The sequence below is a fragment of the Colius striatus genome, chromosome 6 (assembly GCF_028858725.1).
Source record: "Colius striatus isolate bColStr4 chromosome 6, bColStr4.1.hap1, whole genome shotgun sequence".
Taxonomy (NCBI): Eukaryota; Metazoa; Chordata; class Aves; order Coliiformes; family Coliidae; genus Colius; species Colius striatus.
This window is the reverse complement of record NC_084764.1, coordinates 37334820-37355699: the sequence shown is the minus strand read 5'-3', so window position 1 is coordinate 37355699 and position 20880 is coordinate 37334820. Positions and strand designations below refer to the sequence as shown.

The 20880-nt window shown below is 37.3% G+C and overlaps 1 protein-coding gene across 2 annotated transcripts in view; it reads right to left on the bottom strand.

Moving 5' to 3' along the window:
- The window catches only part of ARID4A (AT-rich interaction domain 4A), a 50413-nt gene that overhangs the window by 8835 nt on the left and 20698 nt on the right, over positions 1 to 20880 (bottom strand). For both annotated transcript variants that reach the window (XM_061997600.1, XM_061997601.1), the window contains exons 10-17: positions 19196 to 19272; positions 17882 to 18048; positions 9675 to 9747; positions 7032 to 7126; positions 6812 to 6909; positions 5113 to 5341; positions 2881 to 3131; positions 874 to 1071 (exon numbers count right to left, since the gene is read on the bottom strand). In XM_061997600.1, the coding sequence (XP_061853584.1) occupies positions 874 to 1071; positions 2881 to 3131; positions 5113 to 5341; positions 6812 to 6909; positions 7032 to 7126; positions 9675 to 9747; positions 17882 to 18048; positions 19196 to 19272 (1188 nt within the window). The remainder of the gene's footprint in view (positions 1 to 873; positions 1072 to 2880; positions 3132 to 5112; positions 5342 to 6811; positions 6910 to 7031; positions 7127 to 9674; positions 9748 to 17881; positions 18049 to 19195; positions 19273 to 20880) is intronic.

Here is a 20880-nt window from a genome sequence, read left to right as displayed (position 1 = left end):
CTCTTGGGTTTTCTTTCTCCCTTTGTTTTTTGTTATATTCCTTTTCATTCCAATTATTACTATGTATTTTATTATTATTGTTATTAACAGCTTTTATTTCATTTCCATTTGCAAACTGATCTTATCTCAACCCACGAGTTTTACTGTTTTTCCTGGTTCTCCTCCCCATCCCACTGGGAGGGAGGGAGCAGCTGCCTGGTGCTTAGTTGCTGACTGGGGTTAAACCACAACACCACATAAAGGAAATTTGCTTAGTTTACTTAGAAATGTATGGATTTGGCACATTTCCAGCTATATACTGAAAGTGTTCTGTTTTATGTGATATTTTTGTCTACATAATCACAATACAACAAAGCTATTTCTACAGCATTATTGAATATAAAGCATGGCTGCATTTGATGACTTTTTCCTGTAGTTCTTTGTTGCCTAGCCCTCTCCTACCCTCTCTTTTTATAGTCACAGTTAACACTCAATACAAGAATAGATTTTGTTGTTGAAATGTCAGTGCTCGACACACTTAATTGCAGATGCCTTCACCATTATCAGCGACTCCTTTAAATGACAAAATCTGATAGAACGAATGCTAGCTGATACAATGACTCAGGGGATACTCCTGTGAGGAGGGAGGATTACTCATTTTAAGCCAGATGGAAAATTGGAAACATGAAGTATATTGTGAGTTTCAATGCAACACTGCCATACCATGAACAAAATCACTAACATAGCAAGTGTAACAGAGTCAGACCTTAATAACTGCATTTGCAGCAAAGTCATTGATCAGCCGCCTTTTTTTTGTTTTCTTAGAAACAATAATTCTTTCACAAATAAGCCTTTTAACAAACAAAGTAATGAAAGGTAAGTCATCAGCCTCACCTTACATTCCAACCGTAGTAATGAACTAAATATAAAACTTCTCCATCATCAATTTCTGTGCTTTTAATACTGGCTTCATAAATTTTTTGAGTCTTTCCACGTCCATATTTTACTTTCACTTTGGTTCCAGTCAGGCAGGGTTCTGTGTCTTCCTCATCCTCTTCACCTTCTGATTCTCCTTTGTTCTCCATTTCCTCCCTGCAGGAAAGTATTAAAATGCCCACTAATTAGTGACACTCAATGTTTTAACATTTAACAGTGTAGCCAAGCTACTACAAAAGAAAAAGGCTGCAAGATTTTTTTTGTTGTTCGTTTTCTGCATGCTGCACTGCCTCTAAAGCTAACCTGGACACAGCTTTTTGAAACCAAGAGTAGAACTTAGAGAGAGTCAGGATAAGTGCCTAAAATATCCAGAAAAAATATATCCTTTTAATACAACTTAATAGGTGTACAACTACCTCAAAGCTTAATGATTATTTTCTTGGATGAACATTTTGATAATATAAAATATTGTTTGGCCTCTAAATAAGATAGGAAGAACTAACTTCAGTTTTTAAAACAGATGTGATTTTGACACAATATTAGAAAAATACATTCTTCTAGAGCTTGCTTCATAGGCTGTAGAACACTAACAGTGCCCCTAAGTCTCAGCTGCCACAGTAGTGATCCTCGCATGGATACAAACACCATTCCATTGCAAAACAAGGTGATTACAACACTGTTTAACTAAGATTGCAAGAGTCTACACAGCTCTCATTAATTCTATCTACCTCTTATAATGGTTACATCTAAGAGTTACAAGCTAACTTATTTTTACCCATACTTCCCTATTTTAGGGTGAACTTAGCATAATGTGAAAGTTAAACTCCAAAAATGTCACCAGGAAAGAAAATAATGAAAAAAAAAAGCTATGGGTGTGCTTTTTAAGGAGATTTACTTCCTAGCTTTCAGTGAAAAATGAACTATCTCGTTGTGAGAAACAATTAAAAGACAGAGGACAAGCACTGTCCACACCACTTAAAGAAAACTCTCCAATGCTTTCATCACTTGTCACAGTTCTGTGACCTGCTGCACACCCACCCTTCACCTTCTTCTTCTCAAGCACTTCTGCACACTGCAAGTTTAATTTTTTGACTGCACAGTCACACTTTCTTTAAAATCAGGGCCTGTTTTTCCCACTCCTCAAAGCTTTTCAGAAGAAAAGACGCTATACGTCTATCGGGCTTTAGTCATTAACCACTTGTGCTGACAAGAACAAGAAAAACAAGGTAGGAAAGGCAGCTTAAGTAGGTAGAACACTGCCCTTGACTGCAGCCAAAGTTGGCCAGCTAAGAAGAGGTCTGCTCTGGGAATAAATTAGTCTACTCATTTGCAACCAGAACTATAAATCCAAGTCAAACTGTCAAGCTTAGTCTCTAGATGCTTTGTCCTTCCATGTCTTTCCATCCCCTTGTCTTCAACCTACCTCTAGGTTCTCTTCAAACTCCCTCTTTCCTTCTTTGCTATATCAGCTGATCCCTTTCCTGCCTGCCTGCAATACATTAAGTAACACTAAAGCAAGCTGTGGGTTCACCAGCCACCGCTAACCACTTAAGCAAAAGCCCAGGAGAAGAGAGGTTCTCACTGATATTTCACCAGCCCAGAACAGTCTGTCCCAGCATTTGCTCACCATCCACACAGCCTCTGGCACACTTACAGCCTGGCCTGCTTGGTGCCTGTACATACTTGAGTGATAAAACTAACACAACCTTGCAAGACTTTCAGGAAAATGAAAGTGAAAAATACCATCTGGCATTTACCAGAAAAAGATGTCTTCATAAAGTACAGCAGACTCTACAAACTTCCAATATAATTTGCCCTTTCCTATCTGGCTGAGTAAATTAGGTCCCCGACTCCCATGTTTTAGAAACTGATCAAGTTTCCAGCTGTGTGTATAGTCCTGCTTGGGTTATGACTCCACTGTGACACAGACATACTCCTAAGAAGGTGATACAAGTTAATGTTTACCTCTCTCTCTGCCTCTCTTCCTCTTCATCTGACTCTTTATCAGAATCCCCCTGTTTTTTGATTTTTTTCTCTTTTTGCTTTGGTGTAGTTTTTCTCCCTAGCAGAGTTTCATTTTCTTTCTTTTCTGCATTCTCAGGTGTTTCTTCAATATCTTTGTTTTCTTTGTTACTGTCTTTCAATTTGTCTTGTGTTTTATCCTCTTCACTATCTTTTTTAGCAGGGGTTGCATCACGGGCATTTCTTCTTCGTCCCTAGAACAGAAACAAGAGCAACGTAATGACTCCTGTCAATTGTTCTCTGTATAGCTTCTCCAAATCTCAGCTGAAAGTGAAACTTACTAATCCTGTATGGAAAAAAAGCTGGAGATAATACCAAAAAGCAAAATATTCTAACTAAAGTCGTAAGATAATAGCTTGAAGTCTTATTATCAAAGAAGAAAAAAACCATAACGCCGTTCTGCTTGGTTTGGAATAAGGATGATGAGCTTTTGACGAACTTCTGATCTAGGTGGATCTGCTTTAGCAGGGGTTTGGACTAGATGATCTTTAAAAGTCCCTTTGAACCCCCACCATTCTGTGATTCTGGAGGATTCTGGGACACTGGTTTGGACCTGTAAGCCCTGCTGCCTTGATAGAAAGGGCCAAAAATCCTTGCTCAACTGCAGCAATAACATTAATTAACGTGCTTGTACAGAAGTACTGAGAGAAGGCATCTTCCCTTCAGTGTCTTCAATCTTAATAGCCACCTGCTGATTTCATAGAACAGAAACTTGGCAGCTTTACAAAATCCTTAAGTATCACACTTTTAAAAGGCAGAGTAACCAGGCAACTGCAGTCTGGGACTATCTGAGCCTGGTGATTTGGGGGATCTGGTAACTTGGGGATCCAGTACAGGTTTACCATTTTGCTAGTAAAAGTCTCTTGTGTAAGGTCATTGCTTTGTAATCAGAACATTTAAAATACATTATGAATGCAAGATTAATTACTTGGAGGCAATCCAAGGTGATAGTAGTGAAGGCACTATAATAGTTACAATTCACAGCAGTAGAATGGGAAATAATTTGTAAAAATAACAATACATAAATAGATTGTGATTGAATTAAGTAAAAAAAAATACAGAATAAAATATTTTAATATTGACAAATTTACAGAGATAGACAATGATAGGAAAGACAAAAAATTCTTCCATTACTTTATCTTCTCAGCATTTTTTTTTCAACAAAACAAACCAAACCAAAAGAATAAACTAGCAACAAAGCTAGTGCCACACCTCCATGTTCACTAGGGCTGCTGCAGCTTAGAAAAAACATTTGCAGTTAGAAAGAAATTTAATATGCAGTACAAGTCTAAACTGAAGTTCACACTCTGTCTCTTCACATATTATGTTCAAGGCCATATACTTGCCTGAAAAGCTGGTTTGCAAGAAGTATGTCAATAGAATTACTTTTAGTTGAACAGAGCCCTTACAACTGGAAAAAATTAAAAAGAAGCAATTACTTGTCCTTCAGCAATCATGCTCTGTTAAGGAACACAAAATGTGCTTTTGACAGAATTAACAGGAGTGCTACAGAGCACTACACAGTCATATTCAAATACCTTTCAGGTACTCTTATATTCTCCATCAGGTTCAGTATTCACTGTCAGAGAGTCACTAGTCTTATCTATGTAACTAACACAACCCACATATCTACAGCATATTCATAGGAATATGCCTCTTGTCTACATACTGTAGAATTGCAGTTTTTCTTTCTTTAAAAGAAGTGATACTGTGATAAAAACCAAGTTGGACAAATGGGTCTTCCTTTGATTCTTAAAGCTGTAGCACTCCCTTGATAGTCCTGCTTCTTCCAGAAAGCTCCAGCCTCCATGTGCCTGTGGAAATTCTCAGCCATAACCAAGACTGTCCTGCTGAGTTTCACTGTTCTGGTAACATGTGGCTCTCAGTAGCTCTCAAGCTATCCCTGAATTGAAAAATATCTGACATCCAACACCCCCTGAGCAAATCCCATGGATGGTTTAGAATGTGAAGAAAGAATTGAAACAAATTCTATTCACAGGTAGAACATAGTTAACATTTAACATCAACTCAGTGTTCACAGAACTCTGTCCCATGCTTCTACAAGTGCTACTTCAAACTACAATCACTCTGCAAGGGAAAACTCATTATGTAAACTGTTGACTATACAAAGGGGTTTTGTTAGGCACTAAATAGAAATCAGTTCCAGACACCTACCCTTGGGGATCTTAGTTCTATTTCTTCTTTCTCACTTTCACTGCTGGAATAGTTTTCTTCTGCTTCTTTTTTAACTTCTGTTGGGGGCATGTTTTGTTCCTCTTTTACACTTTCCTCCATTGGTTCCACGTGTTTCTGTAGGTTTTCTACCACTTTTGGTTCATTGTGATGGATGGTCCTAAACTGAATGTTTGCAGAACGGCAGTACTCTTCAAAACCATAAAGATACCTATAGATACAAATCAAATTTCACTGACTTTTCATGTTTTATGTTTTATTTATTCAAGTGCATAAACTCTCTTTTCCTGCTTATAGAAAACCAAGAGCAGCAGTAACTTCAGTGAAACCACACCAACCAAGCCCAAACAAACAAAAAAGCCAGAAAATTTTCAATTGAAACAATTATGCACACAAATAGTGAGAAAGAATATACACAGGTGCTTCCCCACAAAGTTACCTTCATCCCCACCCAATTAAGAATTCATGGCAGTAAAGCCTAAGAACTTGTACACTGTTTTGCAAATGTCCAATGACAGCTAAAAATCAAAGAATTAGAATGTGGGCATCCAACAAGTTACCACATAGTGACAAATTGCCACGTGTCAGCTTGTACTCTGGCAACTGCCTGTGTATGCAACTCTAACCCACTTACAGGTGAGAGAAATGTCAACTCATTCATCAAAGATTAAATATTTAAGTTGCAACATACTGTCATGTGTCCATCAACATAATTATTTCCACTGTAACAGCAACCTGGTACACTTTTACCAATTACTCTTTTTATGATACACACTCTTCCCTGTAAAATACAGACCTTAAATACGTGCCCAGCTCAAATCCCACTGAAGATAGTCTGAATTATTTCATCTTCATCAATAATAACACGAGTTGAGTCATTAGCCATCCCTATTCAACCAGCCAAATTTCCTTAGGTTCGAGTCAAGAGAACCACATTCTTCCCTTTTACTCAAAAAGCCCAATTGTTTCTTGCCAAACTTCCAGGAGAATGAGCTTGGAAAGTGTCATTTCTAAAAGGTTTCCATTTCAAAAGTTAAAACACAACTGAAAACCAGGGGTCAGAATAAAAAGATTTATACTTTATAACATTTTTTTATTACAGCAGTGACTTTACTACTCAATACTGTCACATCCAACATAGCAATGAGCGCTGTACTAAAGACTTACATGAAGCCCTAAAGCCATTATTCTAAAGATCACACAAAGATGATGTTTAAATATACAATTTCAAACATGTCTATCAACATTTTTCAGAAAGCTAAGCTGCTATCAAACTCTCATCAGGGCACAGAGCAACTCCAGACTTCTGTGAGTATGCAATCATAGAATCATGTCCAATGGTGGACAAAGTCTGTTCCTGTTAATAACCATCGATTGCAAAGCTGAATTTGTCAAAGGTTTTTTTATGTCATTGTTGTACTCTGAAATGGCATCATCACAAGCTGAAAATGAATGCTCTTGATAGGAAAATGAGTGGAATTCTAATGTATTAGAGCAACAGGAACTTACGCAGTTCTGAGTACTCCCTCCTTTCCTCCACTGCTTCAGTCCTCAGCACTGGAAAATGCTCAGAACTGCTTAACTGATGAATGTCAACTACTGTTTCACTAAACTACCAAAAACTGCTTGAATGTTGCACCCCAAAATAACGTTTTCACCGTTACACAAGATGAGGACTTACTTTCTATAAGCAGTTTTTACATTGTAGGAAGCAGCTGAGTTCAAAATAGGAATGCCAAGGTCCATATAAATTTGCTTCCATACAGCACCACTCTCAATCTTCAGGGGAAAAAAAAAAAGAAAAAAACAAGTTTTCAGGTTTTATTAACCATGAACATTAAGGAATGATATCTATCATAACCACAAGCACAACCTTAGCTCAGGAAACATCCAACACTTACATTGTCACACCCACCCTGTTGATACACCAATCTAAAAAGTTTGAAGAGATTAAGGTCCTTGTAGCCCAGAACAGGTGGTTTATTGATAGGAGTACCTGAATAAAACAAATGCAGAAATAAGAAGTTATCACAAAGAACAACAAACTGCTTCTTCCATTCCTTTAGCACACATTTGCTTACTAATGTCCTTACACATTTAGAACTATGAAATACAGACTTTAAAGATATGTCACAAGCCAGTAGTTTCCAACCACCACTTCAGGCTTTGCCCTCTTTTAAATGAATCCCTTCTTTCTGGGTGGTTTATTACTATATTGGCACCCGCCGCTTGATAACTATGACTTCTCAACCTCCTGTTCAGATTTGTGCAATAACTCCCCATTCAACTGACCGCATCCCACTCCTCCTCTCTTGAGCATGAGGGACACTCAGAATTCCAGGAAGCTCTACAGAGCACCTGATGAATGCTGGAATATAGTGACTCGCACACAACTCAAAACACCATGGTCTGAAAGCAACAGGGAAGATGCAGAAATAATGGATTAGAAAAAAAAAAAAAGACACACAGGTCAATTGTCAGAATGTTGAAAAGCACAAAGCCCTACCAGGACATGAATACTTGCAAAAGTTCCAGGAAAAAGAACGAACTCAAATCGGATGAGTGGCAATGATACAAAGAACAATAATTACATGCAAAAGGAGAAAACAAAAGTGACTTGAGGCAAGTGGCTGCATACATAGATGGTATTCCTCCCAGCAAGGAAGGATATCAAACCTCTTTCCTGCTGCTTCTCATCTTCATGCAATTATAATTGGAATCATTAAAATAATTTTATAAGAACTTTGGGAATACTGTCATGATTACATGAATCAAAACATTCATACTGAGAGAACAGAATGTAGAACAAATCTGGTGGGAACAGAAATCTTGCTACAAGAACAGAGAGGAAAAAAAAAAAGTAGGCAGGCAGGGGGAAAGATCCAGTCCTGAAAAAGTCCTGTACACTGAGCAATTGACATCTTTAAGCTATCGTAAAGAATAGCTTCTGCTCTGGGTCTTGAGATTCAGTGCACAAACGCTTTCTTCTCTTGCCTCTACGAGCCCTTGACATGACCCTAACTGGTTTGTAGTCTTAAGAGTGCCTAAGAAAGGGAGTAAAAAAGGAGGAAAACGGGAAAAAGTGAAGAATCAGGCTACTAGAAAAGAAAGAGGATTGTGGATTAGTACAGCAGCATAGGGTTGGTGGGTTTTTTTTTCCACAACATAGCCTCTTATTTCCCTGCGGCAGGTTACTCTCCAGAAACACTGTTTATGCACAGGAGGCCTCAAAATTACACTGGATGAACCCCAGTATATTTTGCTATAATATATGCACAGTTGCTAAACCTGTGATAAGAACTGGCAATAGTGAACAGACTTACAACTGTTCTTTTAGGATTGTGTTGTTCAGAACACATCTTATTAACAAGGATTCAAAGCCTCTTTCACCAATGTAAATTTCCCAACCCCAGTTTTAAAACCCAATAAAAAAACAGAGAGAGAGGAAACATTCAGTCACTACGTGCACTTTCCATTTTGCTCTGAGCTGTGGCTATTTCAAATTCAAGTACACCAACATTTGCTGTTCTACATGCTGCTACAGGAATATAATTCAGGTAATGTTTGCCAAGGAAAAAGAAAAAACAGAAAGAAGGCAGTAGTTGCACTTGTAATCTGCCTCCACTGACGTTATCACAGAATTAACAGCTACAATACTTAAATTGAAATAGCAAGTTCATAGGTAAAATGAATAAAACAAATATATTCTAGAAGATAAAAACACTTTCCAGGCTTAGATATACTTAAAAAGAGGAAGAAAAAAAGGAGGGAGTGATGTGCAGCTGAAGAACAAAAAAATCGTCCATTTTGGTGTCAGCCTCATCACAACTGCACACGTGAATTACTTATACAACAACAGTTCTCCCAAGTCAGCAGGTATATCCTGCTTTCTATACATAGCACATGCACTTCCAGTTCTTATGCCAGGACTTAACTGTTCCATTTTACTACAGTCTCACCTAATTCTGTCAAGACAGACATTTAAAATACTCTATTTTCTTGTTCTAGCTACAGGACAAATTAGACTCTTTTAAGTTGTCTCTTCAGGTGAGTATCACTGCTACATCTGCATATGATTAAGATAGTTGTAGAAGGAGACTGGAAGATGGTACATCTCCTGTGCTCTGCTGGTTGAGTTTCACCATCCATTAATTGCCTGCTCAGGTTCCAGCCTGAGATTAACAACAGCAGAGTTTACAGCCATGGCTGTCACAACAAGAAATCACTCAAGAGCTTACTTATTTAACAGGGAACGTTAACCTAAAAACAGGTTTTGTGAAAGCAAAACAAAACCAAAACACCTCAGGGAGGGTTTGAGTTTCCTTTGTGTGCTGTGTTTCAAAGTACTGGAAGCAGACCTGCCAGATGTGAAAATAGGTAAAAACGTTCTTCCTTGCAGCAGACTAGATGTCACCTTTTCTCACTGAGAATATACTCATAATAACATCCACTGCACTGAAAAGCACTTTTTAAAAAGTCATTAAAAAAAGTGGAATACAGATTTTAAAAAAATATTAATAATAATAATAATAATTCAGTGTTACCTCTGTCTTCCATAAACTTGTAAAGCTGTTGGAGGAAGTTGTCCCTCTCTTCAGGATCAAGCTCTTCCTCAGGCTGTGAAAACAAATGCAGTCATAATGAAAACATAAAATATGCAAAGTAACAATATATTTGTACAAAAGCCTAACAGCAAGAACTAAACCCTAACCACTTCCCATTTGGCCTGGCACCCATGAAATGGTGAAATATGCAGAAAACAAAATTTCTGTGCACCTCAGGAGGAGAGAAAGAAAATGCAAGTGAGGGAAAGCCTCAACCTCAGGCAGAAAGCATCTGAGTGTGACCCTCAAAATGAGAACAGTAACATACTTAACATGTTGTTCTAATACAGTAAAGGTCTGTTATTTACAAGGTTAAAGCAGTTCACAGGAGCTCTAGGGTTTTTGGTTTGGCTTTTTTTGTTTGTTTGTTTAACTCATCTTCCTTGCCTCAACTCCAGCTAAGGTTGCAGAACACTCTTTTCCAACCATTCCCATTTTTGATACTTCAGACAGTCTTGGTTTTGTAATTAAGCTCCAATGCTCGATTTCAGCTCATATTTGGAAACACTTTTAGAGTCTCTTCTATAGTTCCTTATTATAAATCCTTCAGTTTTATCTTTACAAGTTGAAGCCTCAAAGAGATAAACACTTATGAACTGATAACATGACATTAATATTTTCTTTTATTCTGATAGAAATAATGAAAATAAAGTAAAGGTACTGGAAGGCAGGAAGAGGAAAGAAAATCTACATATACTTCATGGAATTGTGATATTCCAGCAGAGACCAAAAAAACCAAACAAATCCCAACCCCTGCAGTGCTTTCTGCATGCCACTTTCTTCCTGCCAGCCTGGCAATCATAGGGATTGCTGGTAAGGCAGTTTGCACCAGGAAGACTGCAGCTGTCTTGAAGGAAAGGCGTACAGTACATGTCAAAAAAATCTTATCATTACATTATTAAAAATAACAGAGAAGTCACAAGCAGTTCCAGAAGGAAACCAGAACAGCAATTTCTGTTCAGTCATCTCTGCATTTTGTAAACTTTAAGCTTCAAGGCAGGAAGATTGGCAGTGGAATGTAAATGTATATGCTACAGCCTTGTTAACCAGAAAGCAATCTGCCCAGCATCAGAATGAATTTCAGTCCTGCCTGCTTCAGTGAATTCTGAGCTTCAAAGCCCAACAGGGCTCACCTACAATCAGGCAGAGACAATACCTGTTTCTTATTTTCCTATTTTTTTTTTCCTTGGGAAACAATTGGAGGAAATTAAAAGAATAATCACAATATTGTACAGCATCAGTTACCATTTAGTCATATGGCATATTACGGGGATTACATAAGGAGGAACAGTTATCTACAGAATTAGTATGTTCTTCCAGGTTAACAAATGAACTATTGCTATAGAAACCACAGCTTTTTTCTCTCCATCTAGACTGCAAACCAACCTCAAGATCGAGAAAATTCTACCATCTACTGTAATGTTTACTGATTCCAGCAGCTCAAACGATGCAAACTAAATATATCTAAACAACAGTAAACATGCAGAAATACTTCTGCATAGGTGAAGTCAAACCATTTCTTTTATGTGGGCATAATGCCAAACCAGAGCTGTAGGTCAGAACAGCAGAAATGTAGGTTAGAAATAGCGCTCTGGCAGACACAAAAGTTAACTGTTTCACTGATACCAAGTATTTTCAGCTGAAGGAAAGAAAAAAGGAAAGACAAAAAGCTTTTACATGCTTAAAAGACTGTGACATAAAACCTGACTGCAACATTAACCCACCTAGGCGAGACATTCTGAACACTGTAGCTCCCTCCCTCTCCCTGCTGGTGGTGTATGAGCTAGGCTGGCACTTCTTGACTCTTAACTGTGTCTGGTACCAATGCCAGTGTAAACATCAAATCCTTCCAAGAGGTGACATGAATAAGACCTGAATGTCCGTCACCAAGGAATATATGATGTATCAGCTGTTTCAGAGTCTTTTTTGCTGCTGGACAAACTGAGAAAGACCAACTCTTCCTGGATATGCTGATTGCAACACTAAGATACACGGATTTTTAAAAGGTCATTTCTTAATCGAGGCTATCTATTTGTAACTGAATATTATGAATGTTCAGGAGTGTCTGCTGCTCTAAGTTAGCTGAGTTTTATATTGAATTTGTCAACCATCATCTAAGTTGTTGTATCAGCAACCTTAAATCTGCACCTGAAGTCAAGAAAACACCTGAGAAATGCTGATGTCACATCTGTGATGACCAGCAGTGAGTGACTGGAGGGCTGAAATCCCCAGCATTTCTTTCTGGCAGGCACTGAGGCAACATTGCTACCCTTCAAAACTCCTCCTATCCACACACTTATGTCCATGTTAGACTGGGCATAAGTCAGTTCACCATGACAATTGTTCAAAACTGGTTTTCTTAAGGTCTCTCCATTTTTCCTGTGTAGCCAAAGATAAGTCCAAGTGAGAGGCCAAACCACATGAAATTTTTCAACGTCAGGAGTTCAAAACTGAGACCTTCCTGTGGTTCATCCAATATCCATAACTAACTGCAACGTGAGAAAAGCTTTTTTGTCTCAGGGTAAGAGGCTGAATTTCACAATTAAAAAAAGGATCTCCAAGATGCCCTTCTTTGCTTCTAAGTTGAAATTCTATGGTTTTGAGATTTTTTTCTGATTGCAGGTCACAGAGACCATAGAATACTGCAAACAGTAAAAACATTGAAATCCACAATGAACACAGGATCACTGTATAAGGGACATACTCCTTTCCAGGTCAATTTCTTATTGCCTTCCAAGTAGTACTAACAGTGTTCACCTATTTTGTAAGTTTAGCATGAGAGTAATAACCAGCAAACAAGCACAACATGAAACACACAGAAACTTGTAGAAAACTTGTAACTGTCTTTGCTTCACTGGGTTTCAAGCCACCGTAAGTTTTGCCTCTGTTTTTAACATGATTTAAAACATGAATATAGCTCTGTTATCCTGACTCATCCTTTACAGAATGATGTTAAAGATGCTTAAGCTTCTGTGGATGTTAACCTGTAGAGCTGAGTGGGAGCACAAAGGATTACATAGCTTCTTTTACAAAATAAAGAATGAACCTCTACTTACAAGCACATACACCACAGACTCAATTAATACAGAGCTAAGGTACCAGGGACAGATCTTTCCTTGATGTTATTAATAGACAATACCAAAAACTCTTCTCTCAAACCCAAGAGGAAGAACAAGGTGTACAGGATCTGGAGTTGAGAAGAGAATACTATCAAAATACAAGCTTCCAGAAATAGTTAATGTAATTTTGTTGCTTCAGAGTACTTAAATGTGTTTTCATCACTTGCTCATTTGCTTTCTGATGCTAACTTTAAGCACAGATTAAGGAAATGAAAAGAAATAGAATGATTGCAACAAGTTAACAGCTTTACACAATGTGGAGATGACAGTGGTCTTGAAATGTTGATTTCTACCAACAAAAATAAGTTCAACCATCCTAAACATCTCCCTTTAGAGCAAGAAAGTCTTCATAAAGAACATTTGTGCCGTTATGATGCAGGCCACGCTTCAGAATAGCCAAAACTCCTACAAGTGCATGCATGCATGAGAATGATGATTAGCTAATCGATCTTTAGCTATTTTTTTAAAGGCTATTCAGGGTATTACACATCACAGCTGCTTAGGGGGGTTTATGTATGTAAACAAACCACTTGTTTCTGGCTACCATGCTTCATTACCTTGGAAATTATCGTATTCCTGTATTTAACATTAAAAAGCTGACTCTAAAATTTAACTTGAAAATAGAGGTTGCAACAGAAACTGACAATTTGGGTATCAGTTTAAATGGTCTCCCACAGACAGAAAAAAAAGACCACATGGGAAACAAGAACTGCTTTGAAGCAAAATGTAAATATTTAATATATGACCACTGATCATTTGTAGGAACTGCAAGCCTCCTAAAACACACCATGGATTCCATCTACTCATCATTTCTTTATGAACTCAGTGCTAATAAAATATATGGTAATAACTGAAGTCCTTGCTTATCTGCAGAAGTAGTACATTGAAAAATGCTTCTGCATTTTCCCTGCTTGACAATGTAAAACTCTTGACTACTGTTTGACTCTGCTGTGATGCAAGAACCCTAAAAACTTTAAATGAACAGCCACTATTAAATATACCACACATACATCCTTTAAGTGTCTGTCAAAATAAAGAATAAGAGAAAAAAAAATCTCCCTAAGTATACACCCAGAGGTGCTACAAGTCTTTCTTCAATGAGAACTGTCTTTCTTCATTGAGAACCATGGAGACCAGCTAGATAGTATTTTATTCTGAACATTTTTTTGCATGTTTGATTAGGGTGGGGGGAAAAAAATGAAAGAACAAGGAATTGCTCTTAAAGTGACACAGATAGGAAGCTGGAAGTCTCTCAAAGATGGTGTTGTAACTAATTCTAAAGCTAAGATGGATATCTCTTTTTTCAGCCCTTGAAAGAGAGATAATTTTGCAAGCTTTCAAATTCAAACTCAAAAGAACAAATTCATTTCTTCTACTCTGCTCTTAAGTGAATGTAGCTATTAAGAACACATACTGAAAATATATTTCAAATCACTGCATGTTAAAAACTGGCTTCTTTGGGAATTACAATCACCTACAGGGAGACAGAGGCAAACCCAAACTTTGCCTACACGTTCTCCTGTAAAATAGGGAGCATTTGATTGTTTAATCCTCAGAAACAAAAAAGTATGATTTCTTCCCTGACACGACAAAATTAAATCCAAGCAAATACAGTAGTATATATAGTCTGATTTCTAGTAACTATCAGGCAATGTTCCAAAAGCTTCCATTTCTATGTGGAGATACTGGAGTTTAGATTTTCTTTGCTTTTAGCTGCAATACATTCTTTGACTGCCAAACATAACCTCAAAACACATTTAATTCTCTTATTCTGACATGTTGAAGACTGAATGTGAACCAAAGGCAATATCCAGATTCAAACAAATTGAACTATTCTTTAAATTTTCATTTGATAACGATTTTTTTTGTATCGTCCTTCTGGATTTTTTCCACTTTTTTATTACAAGTAACATCTGTTCTGTTATTCAAACCTCACACTGTGGAAAGTAAACCTGAGTGGCACCACATATTGCAAATGTTGTCAAAAATCCAACTAGTGAGCCACTCAACGTTAACACCACCCTTGTTAAAGTCAATGACAAGCCATTTCCACATCGTTCTGGACATCGTCCACAACTCTGGACCACACAAGACAGTTACCACCAATAAGGAGGATTAGCATCTCACCATCACCATATTGGCTTCCACTCCTTAGTTTACAAAAGCCATCAAACATCAACCATGTAAAGCCTGGAAACCTTCTTGTACCAATTCTACCATACTCTTTTAAGATGTCAAGAAAGGCAGCACAATTAGAAAGACAGTCTCTGTCAAAACAAAGTTGCAGATTTTAACCCAGCTACTGGAAAAATGGTAGGGTCTGTTATCATCAGCTACAGTCAATCTCTCTGCTCCATTATCATTATAAAAGACCCTACTTCAGAAAAACAGGATCCTTTCCATTCCCAGAATTACAATCTTCACACTGACCTTACCCTCTCATTATATATTAAGTAGGTCTATTTCCATTTGACTGATTTAATGAAGGCCTATCATGGCTGGTCAGTAGCTGGCCAGGCCTTGACAGCAAAGCTGATGTGTATTTCAGAGACAGGGGTAGGGGAAAACAGATTTTTTTAAATTTCCCCTCTCATCTGCAGTAATAAAACAATTTGCAGTTCTAAAACCAACGGGTCATTAAGCATATTCTGGGAAAGGATGAAGAGAAGCTATTTTTGACCTTGATTAATAAAGGAGAAACTCTACAAATCGTAAAAGCAAAATGTGGGCAATTCAACATCCATAAGGAAATGAAGGCAAAAAACATCATTCACTTGTCGATTCTCTTGACAACCAGTACTAGTGCCTTTCTAAGAAAAAAGAAATCCTGATAAATTCCCTAAATGCTCTCTAATTGCAATATCTAGCATGGACCACAATTAAAATAAGAATATGTATTGTAACAGCCGAATCAGGAATTTGATTCAATGGGCTGGAATGACAGCTCTGCTCTGACATAATCTAGAAAGAATCATATCTTATCTTCTTCTACACAGCTTCAGCATGAAGATGCTCACCTTATTTTTACATGTCTACTTGTCACCTGGAAATAATGGATTCTACAGCTTCTCCCACCAGCATATCTATCTGCCTAGAATCCTTTGCTTCACTAGTTTATATTTAGATTGTTTTTAAAAAAATAATCTCTATTTTACAGGAATGCTGTTTTTTTTTTTTTTTTAAAGAAAACCCACCAAGCTCCCCCCCTCCCCCTTCTTTGTTTGAAACACACAGCACTTAAATGCAATAGCCACAACAAATTATATTACAAATGAATACTAGAAAATCAGTATAACAATCCTGGATTTTTAGTGACTGATACTCTGTAATTTTAAGCAACGTTAATACAAACAGACCAACACAGACTGCAACAGTTCACACCCTGCAAAATGTGGCCTATTCAGTCCTTTTCACTGCAAACAGAGGAAAAAACAGAGGATTTTATATTCTGCACACATTTATCCTTATATTTATCTAATCATACCATTATTCTCATACAGACCTCTACTCCATTTCTAGAACACTGTTATAAAAAAATTAACAACTAAAAATAGATTCTGATTGTCTTTTTTACCTGGAAGGATGTACCCTGGCTGCATGCTCCACCAGACAGTTCCCAGATCAGAAATCTAAGTCAAATCCGCATTCTTAACAACCGTGTTAACGTTACAGATTAAAACACAGAAACCTTACCTAGGAGCTGCATTCTTTCAAATGTAAAATGGTTTTACTTCCTTTCTATCTAATCTGCCCACTGCCTGGACATATTTCAGCCTGACTTCCAAATATTTGCTGGCTTTCTCTCTCCCTGTACGGCATCCGCAGTTACACGGCATTACTTACATTCTCTCCCACATTAAAAAAAAGAAAAAAGTTAAAAAAAAAAAACCCATCAGACATTAGATGAAAGGCAAAGAAAAGAGACAGCCCATTTCAAAGCATCTGGCAAACCTTCCCCTGGCCACCGGCCAAGCCTCGGCTCCAGCGCCCGCTCGCCCCGCGCATGCGCGCTGCCGACCAACAGCCGGTTGCCGTGGCAACGCTGTAGGCCGCCTCCAACTATGCACGGCCATTCTGTGCTGGGGCTGACAAAAACCGAGGGGATACCGCTGCTGACCCTCGGCGGAAAAGAAACTTTGCTCGAGTTTTCTGGCTAAAGGAATGTTTGCGAGAGTATCGTGGAAAAAAAGAAAAGGAAAAGAAAACAGAAATATCGCACCAGGAGAAACAAACCGAATCCACAAACAAACATTCCCTCCTCCCCCTACTTCTAAATATAACATCGAGGTCAAAAGCAGGTAGCAGAAATGAAAGGAAACTCTTGTCAATGCAGCTTTGATGAGATGAAGAAATTTGCTTTGTGAAAAAGGAGCCACTCTCAGTACCCCAATGCAGAAATATGTCTAAGTGGAGATATGAGACAGGAAAGCCCATCCATGTCGTGGCATTCCCAATCTGGGATGCTGGCATGCAGAAAAAAACCCATCACTTACAAAAGTAACTCCCGTGCTGCTCTAAAAGAGCAGCTTAGGCACCAAATTGCTTTAATAGACATTGCGTTAGCTCGTATTATCAAGCATTTTTACTTTAATAGTTTGCCTTTTTTTAAATCAACAACACCAAAAAAAATCAAACTACTGTTCTCAAAAATAAGTTCCTTTTTTATATAACCCACATATAAACTACAGAAGAAATATACAAAGTTACTTTAACTTAAGAGTGAATTGCTACTATTGGTCCCAGCACCATTTTTTTTTTGACTGATGTCTCTCCTTTTGACCCAGATTCTTTCTATCACACTTTTCTGCCATTAATCCTTAATTTCTGAGGTATGTCTCCACTTCCGGGGGAGATACTGCTCACAAATCCCAATAAAGGCAATTTCAGCAAAGGGAAAATGAATAGGTCTGAAAAGAGCTTGAAGCGAGTAAGCCCCACCTGAGAGTAAAATTCTGGAAAGTGCAGGACTTTCAGGCATGTAAGTTATTCAGTTATCTTTGAAGAATGACTGAAACTGCCCAGACTTACCACTACTTCTTCAGTTTTCTCTTCTCTCTTCTCTTCCTCTTCATCAGTTTCTGCTGCAGCTGCATCTTCCTCATCGCTGCTAGAGGACTCCAGAATTTCACTTATGTCCATTTTCCAGATCCGAGGAACAGCCTTTGTGTTGAGAAACACGCTTGCCTCCTGCAGCCCTACAGAAGAAAGGGCTCTGGTTTTACCACATCTGCAGTATTCAGGATCACAAAGCATTTTTGATTTCATGTTCTTGTAAACAACAATGCCAACTTACACCAAAAATGGAATTAAGTAACAAAATAGGTATTTCAGGTTTAAACACTGTTTACACACTTTACATTTCGAGATTGTCCAGTCTTAAAAATCAAGTATTAGACACCAAAGGGGTTTAGACTTGAGAACATCCATCCCACACACTGCATCTAGTAGTTTGATGGGGATAAGTCCCATGAATACTACTAAGATTTACACTTATGTATGTAAACAGTACTAAAGCACCTAAACATATCCATATAGATTCTGTGCAACTGTGAATCATTCTGTTTCTGTAGGAAACAGATAAATACTGTAATAAAGCTATTGAAAAAAAGAAATGCATCACTTAGACCAAGCACCATGACTTTGTTGTTTTCAAAATATCTTCACGTGTTAAAAGACAGTCAAAACAAAATATCCAATGCTTTGTTAAAGAATACTACCTAAAGAGATGTTACATTTGGAACAGAAGAAACACAACAGTGAATAGCAAGTAATGGGACAGAGAGTCACACTTGTACAATGGGAACACCTCAAATTCTTTTCCTTGAAGAGATGCTCCAAGGGGGAAAACAATGCAAAACAAACCCACATTTTACAAACTGGCTAAAACCAGAGATTATTATAGTCACATCACCCATCCACACAGCTTTTTTTTTGAGGGTTTTTTTTAATGTAAAACCAAAGTGTTTTGAGTAACAGCCCAAAACTTCAGTGTTGGGAGAGGTAACTATACATTCTATTGTTCAATAGCATTTCAAATACAGTCCTTCGAAAATATTCAATTTTCTACAACTTTGGAATTAATCAAAAGAAGGAAATATAAATCAAAGTAATAAATAATTAAAAAATCAAATAAACAAGACTTCTGCTAGGTCCTTTTTTTAAATAATAAGGCAGTTATGTACAAAGTTTGATTAAATTACCGTAGTTTAAGTTGTCTGCAAAATATCCAAGAGCAATTATCAGATCTCAACAAGCCTCCATTGAGTTGCAAAAGTTAAAAGTATTATTGAAAAATATTACTTTTTTAAAAAAAAGAAACACCTAGAATTTATTCTAATTTACCTTTTTTAGGAGAGGACTCTGATTTTGGTAAGTTTTGAACATCTAGTTCTGTAATGTCTTTTCTTGCTACCGAGTAACTGAGAAAAGAATAAAGTTCTATTATTTTTAAATCATAGTAAACCAAGCACTTGACTTACAAAAACAGACACTTCTAAAATTCACCAATTCACTCAAGTGTCTTTCTAACAACTCAATGCATAACAGCAACAACTAAGGCATTTGTTACTCTAAGACCTAATGCAAAATTCAAACCCAGAGTAAGTTTCTCATCTTTCTTTGAAATTCAGACACTTAAAGAACCCTTGTAATTAAATAATTAATAAAAGTTTGCAAAGCTGCTTTATATGTTTAATCTGCCCAAATCTGCAATTGTAAAATACTCCACGTAGACTATTTTCTGAATTGAAAATATTCACATCAATCAACAGTTGCTGTTCAAAATATCCAACATTCGGCTAAAAGTAAGCTCTTTATTTTCAAGATACATTTAGAACAACAGTGAAGCTAAATTCATGTATCTGCATTGATAAATAGTTGATTCTAATTTTTACGTTACAAAAGTGTTCTCATAGCAAAATCTATGGAAGTTGCTCTGTTCTAATGTTATACTGAATAATCAGTTACTGAATTGCTACAATAGAAATGCTAAACGAACCTGCAAGGAAAGTCTTACAAGTGAGTTATTACAATAAGACTTTTTTTTTCTTCTTTCATTAGTTCAGAAAAACTGGAGTAAAACCTCAGGAATTGGAGACTGCCATTTTCTCAAGTTAAAACCATAATACTCTTAGGAAAACATACGTAAAACACAGCGAGTCTGCATGCTTTTCCAGTAACATCCTACTTTTACTATATAAAGAAGCAGACTTATCTAGAAGGCTCATTAGACTTTGGTTACATTGAGGCAAAAGTGAATTAAGGTTTCATTCCCTTGAAATATGTTTCAGTAATCAAGTATTCTCACCCAAGTCAAAATAATGGCTATTGGAAAGCACAAATTGTTCACTTAGAAAGAGGGAAAGGGGGTGACAGCTGGCCTTTGGCAAGGAAGTTTTTAGTTACAATATGGTGAGACAGATGCATTGGAAGGATGAAGAGAAATAAAGGGAAACATATTACAAAACCAGTCTTTGCACTCTTTTGATTATATTACTCCATCTCCGTCTCTATCTCCGTCACCCTTCCTGCCTCCATCCAAGGTATGGACTAAAAAGAACTTTCTTTCGCAGGAATTTTGGTTCAGGTTCTATGAAAATGTTAATTAAACAGTTACTTTATGTTCACTTTTTTACACAACACTTTCCTATTCAAGTAGCCATGGACAGCTGAATGCTGGAAGTAGCAAGTCAAACAGATATCCAAACTACCACAAGAGACAGCCATAAAGTCATCATCATTAAGATCTTAAGGGAAATAATTAGAACCACAACTCACACTTCAAAGAACAGGAATTATCTAGAGTGCTAATACTTGTTTTCTTCAAAGTTGTGGACATTTTTTTAACATGAAGGAACACCATAAACTTTACTAATCCAATGAACTCATTAACAGGACACACAATGTAAAAGGTGGGCAGGCAGGCATAGTAGTAGTCAGCTAGAAATGAACTATGAATGGTAGATGTGTACAACCAACAGTACACAAAACTGTATCCTTTCCTTTCAGAAGAAAGAATGTCTTCAGAA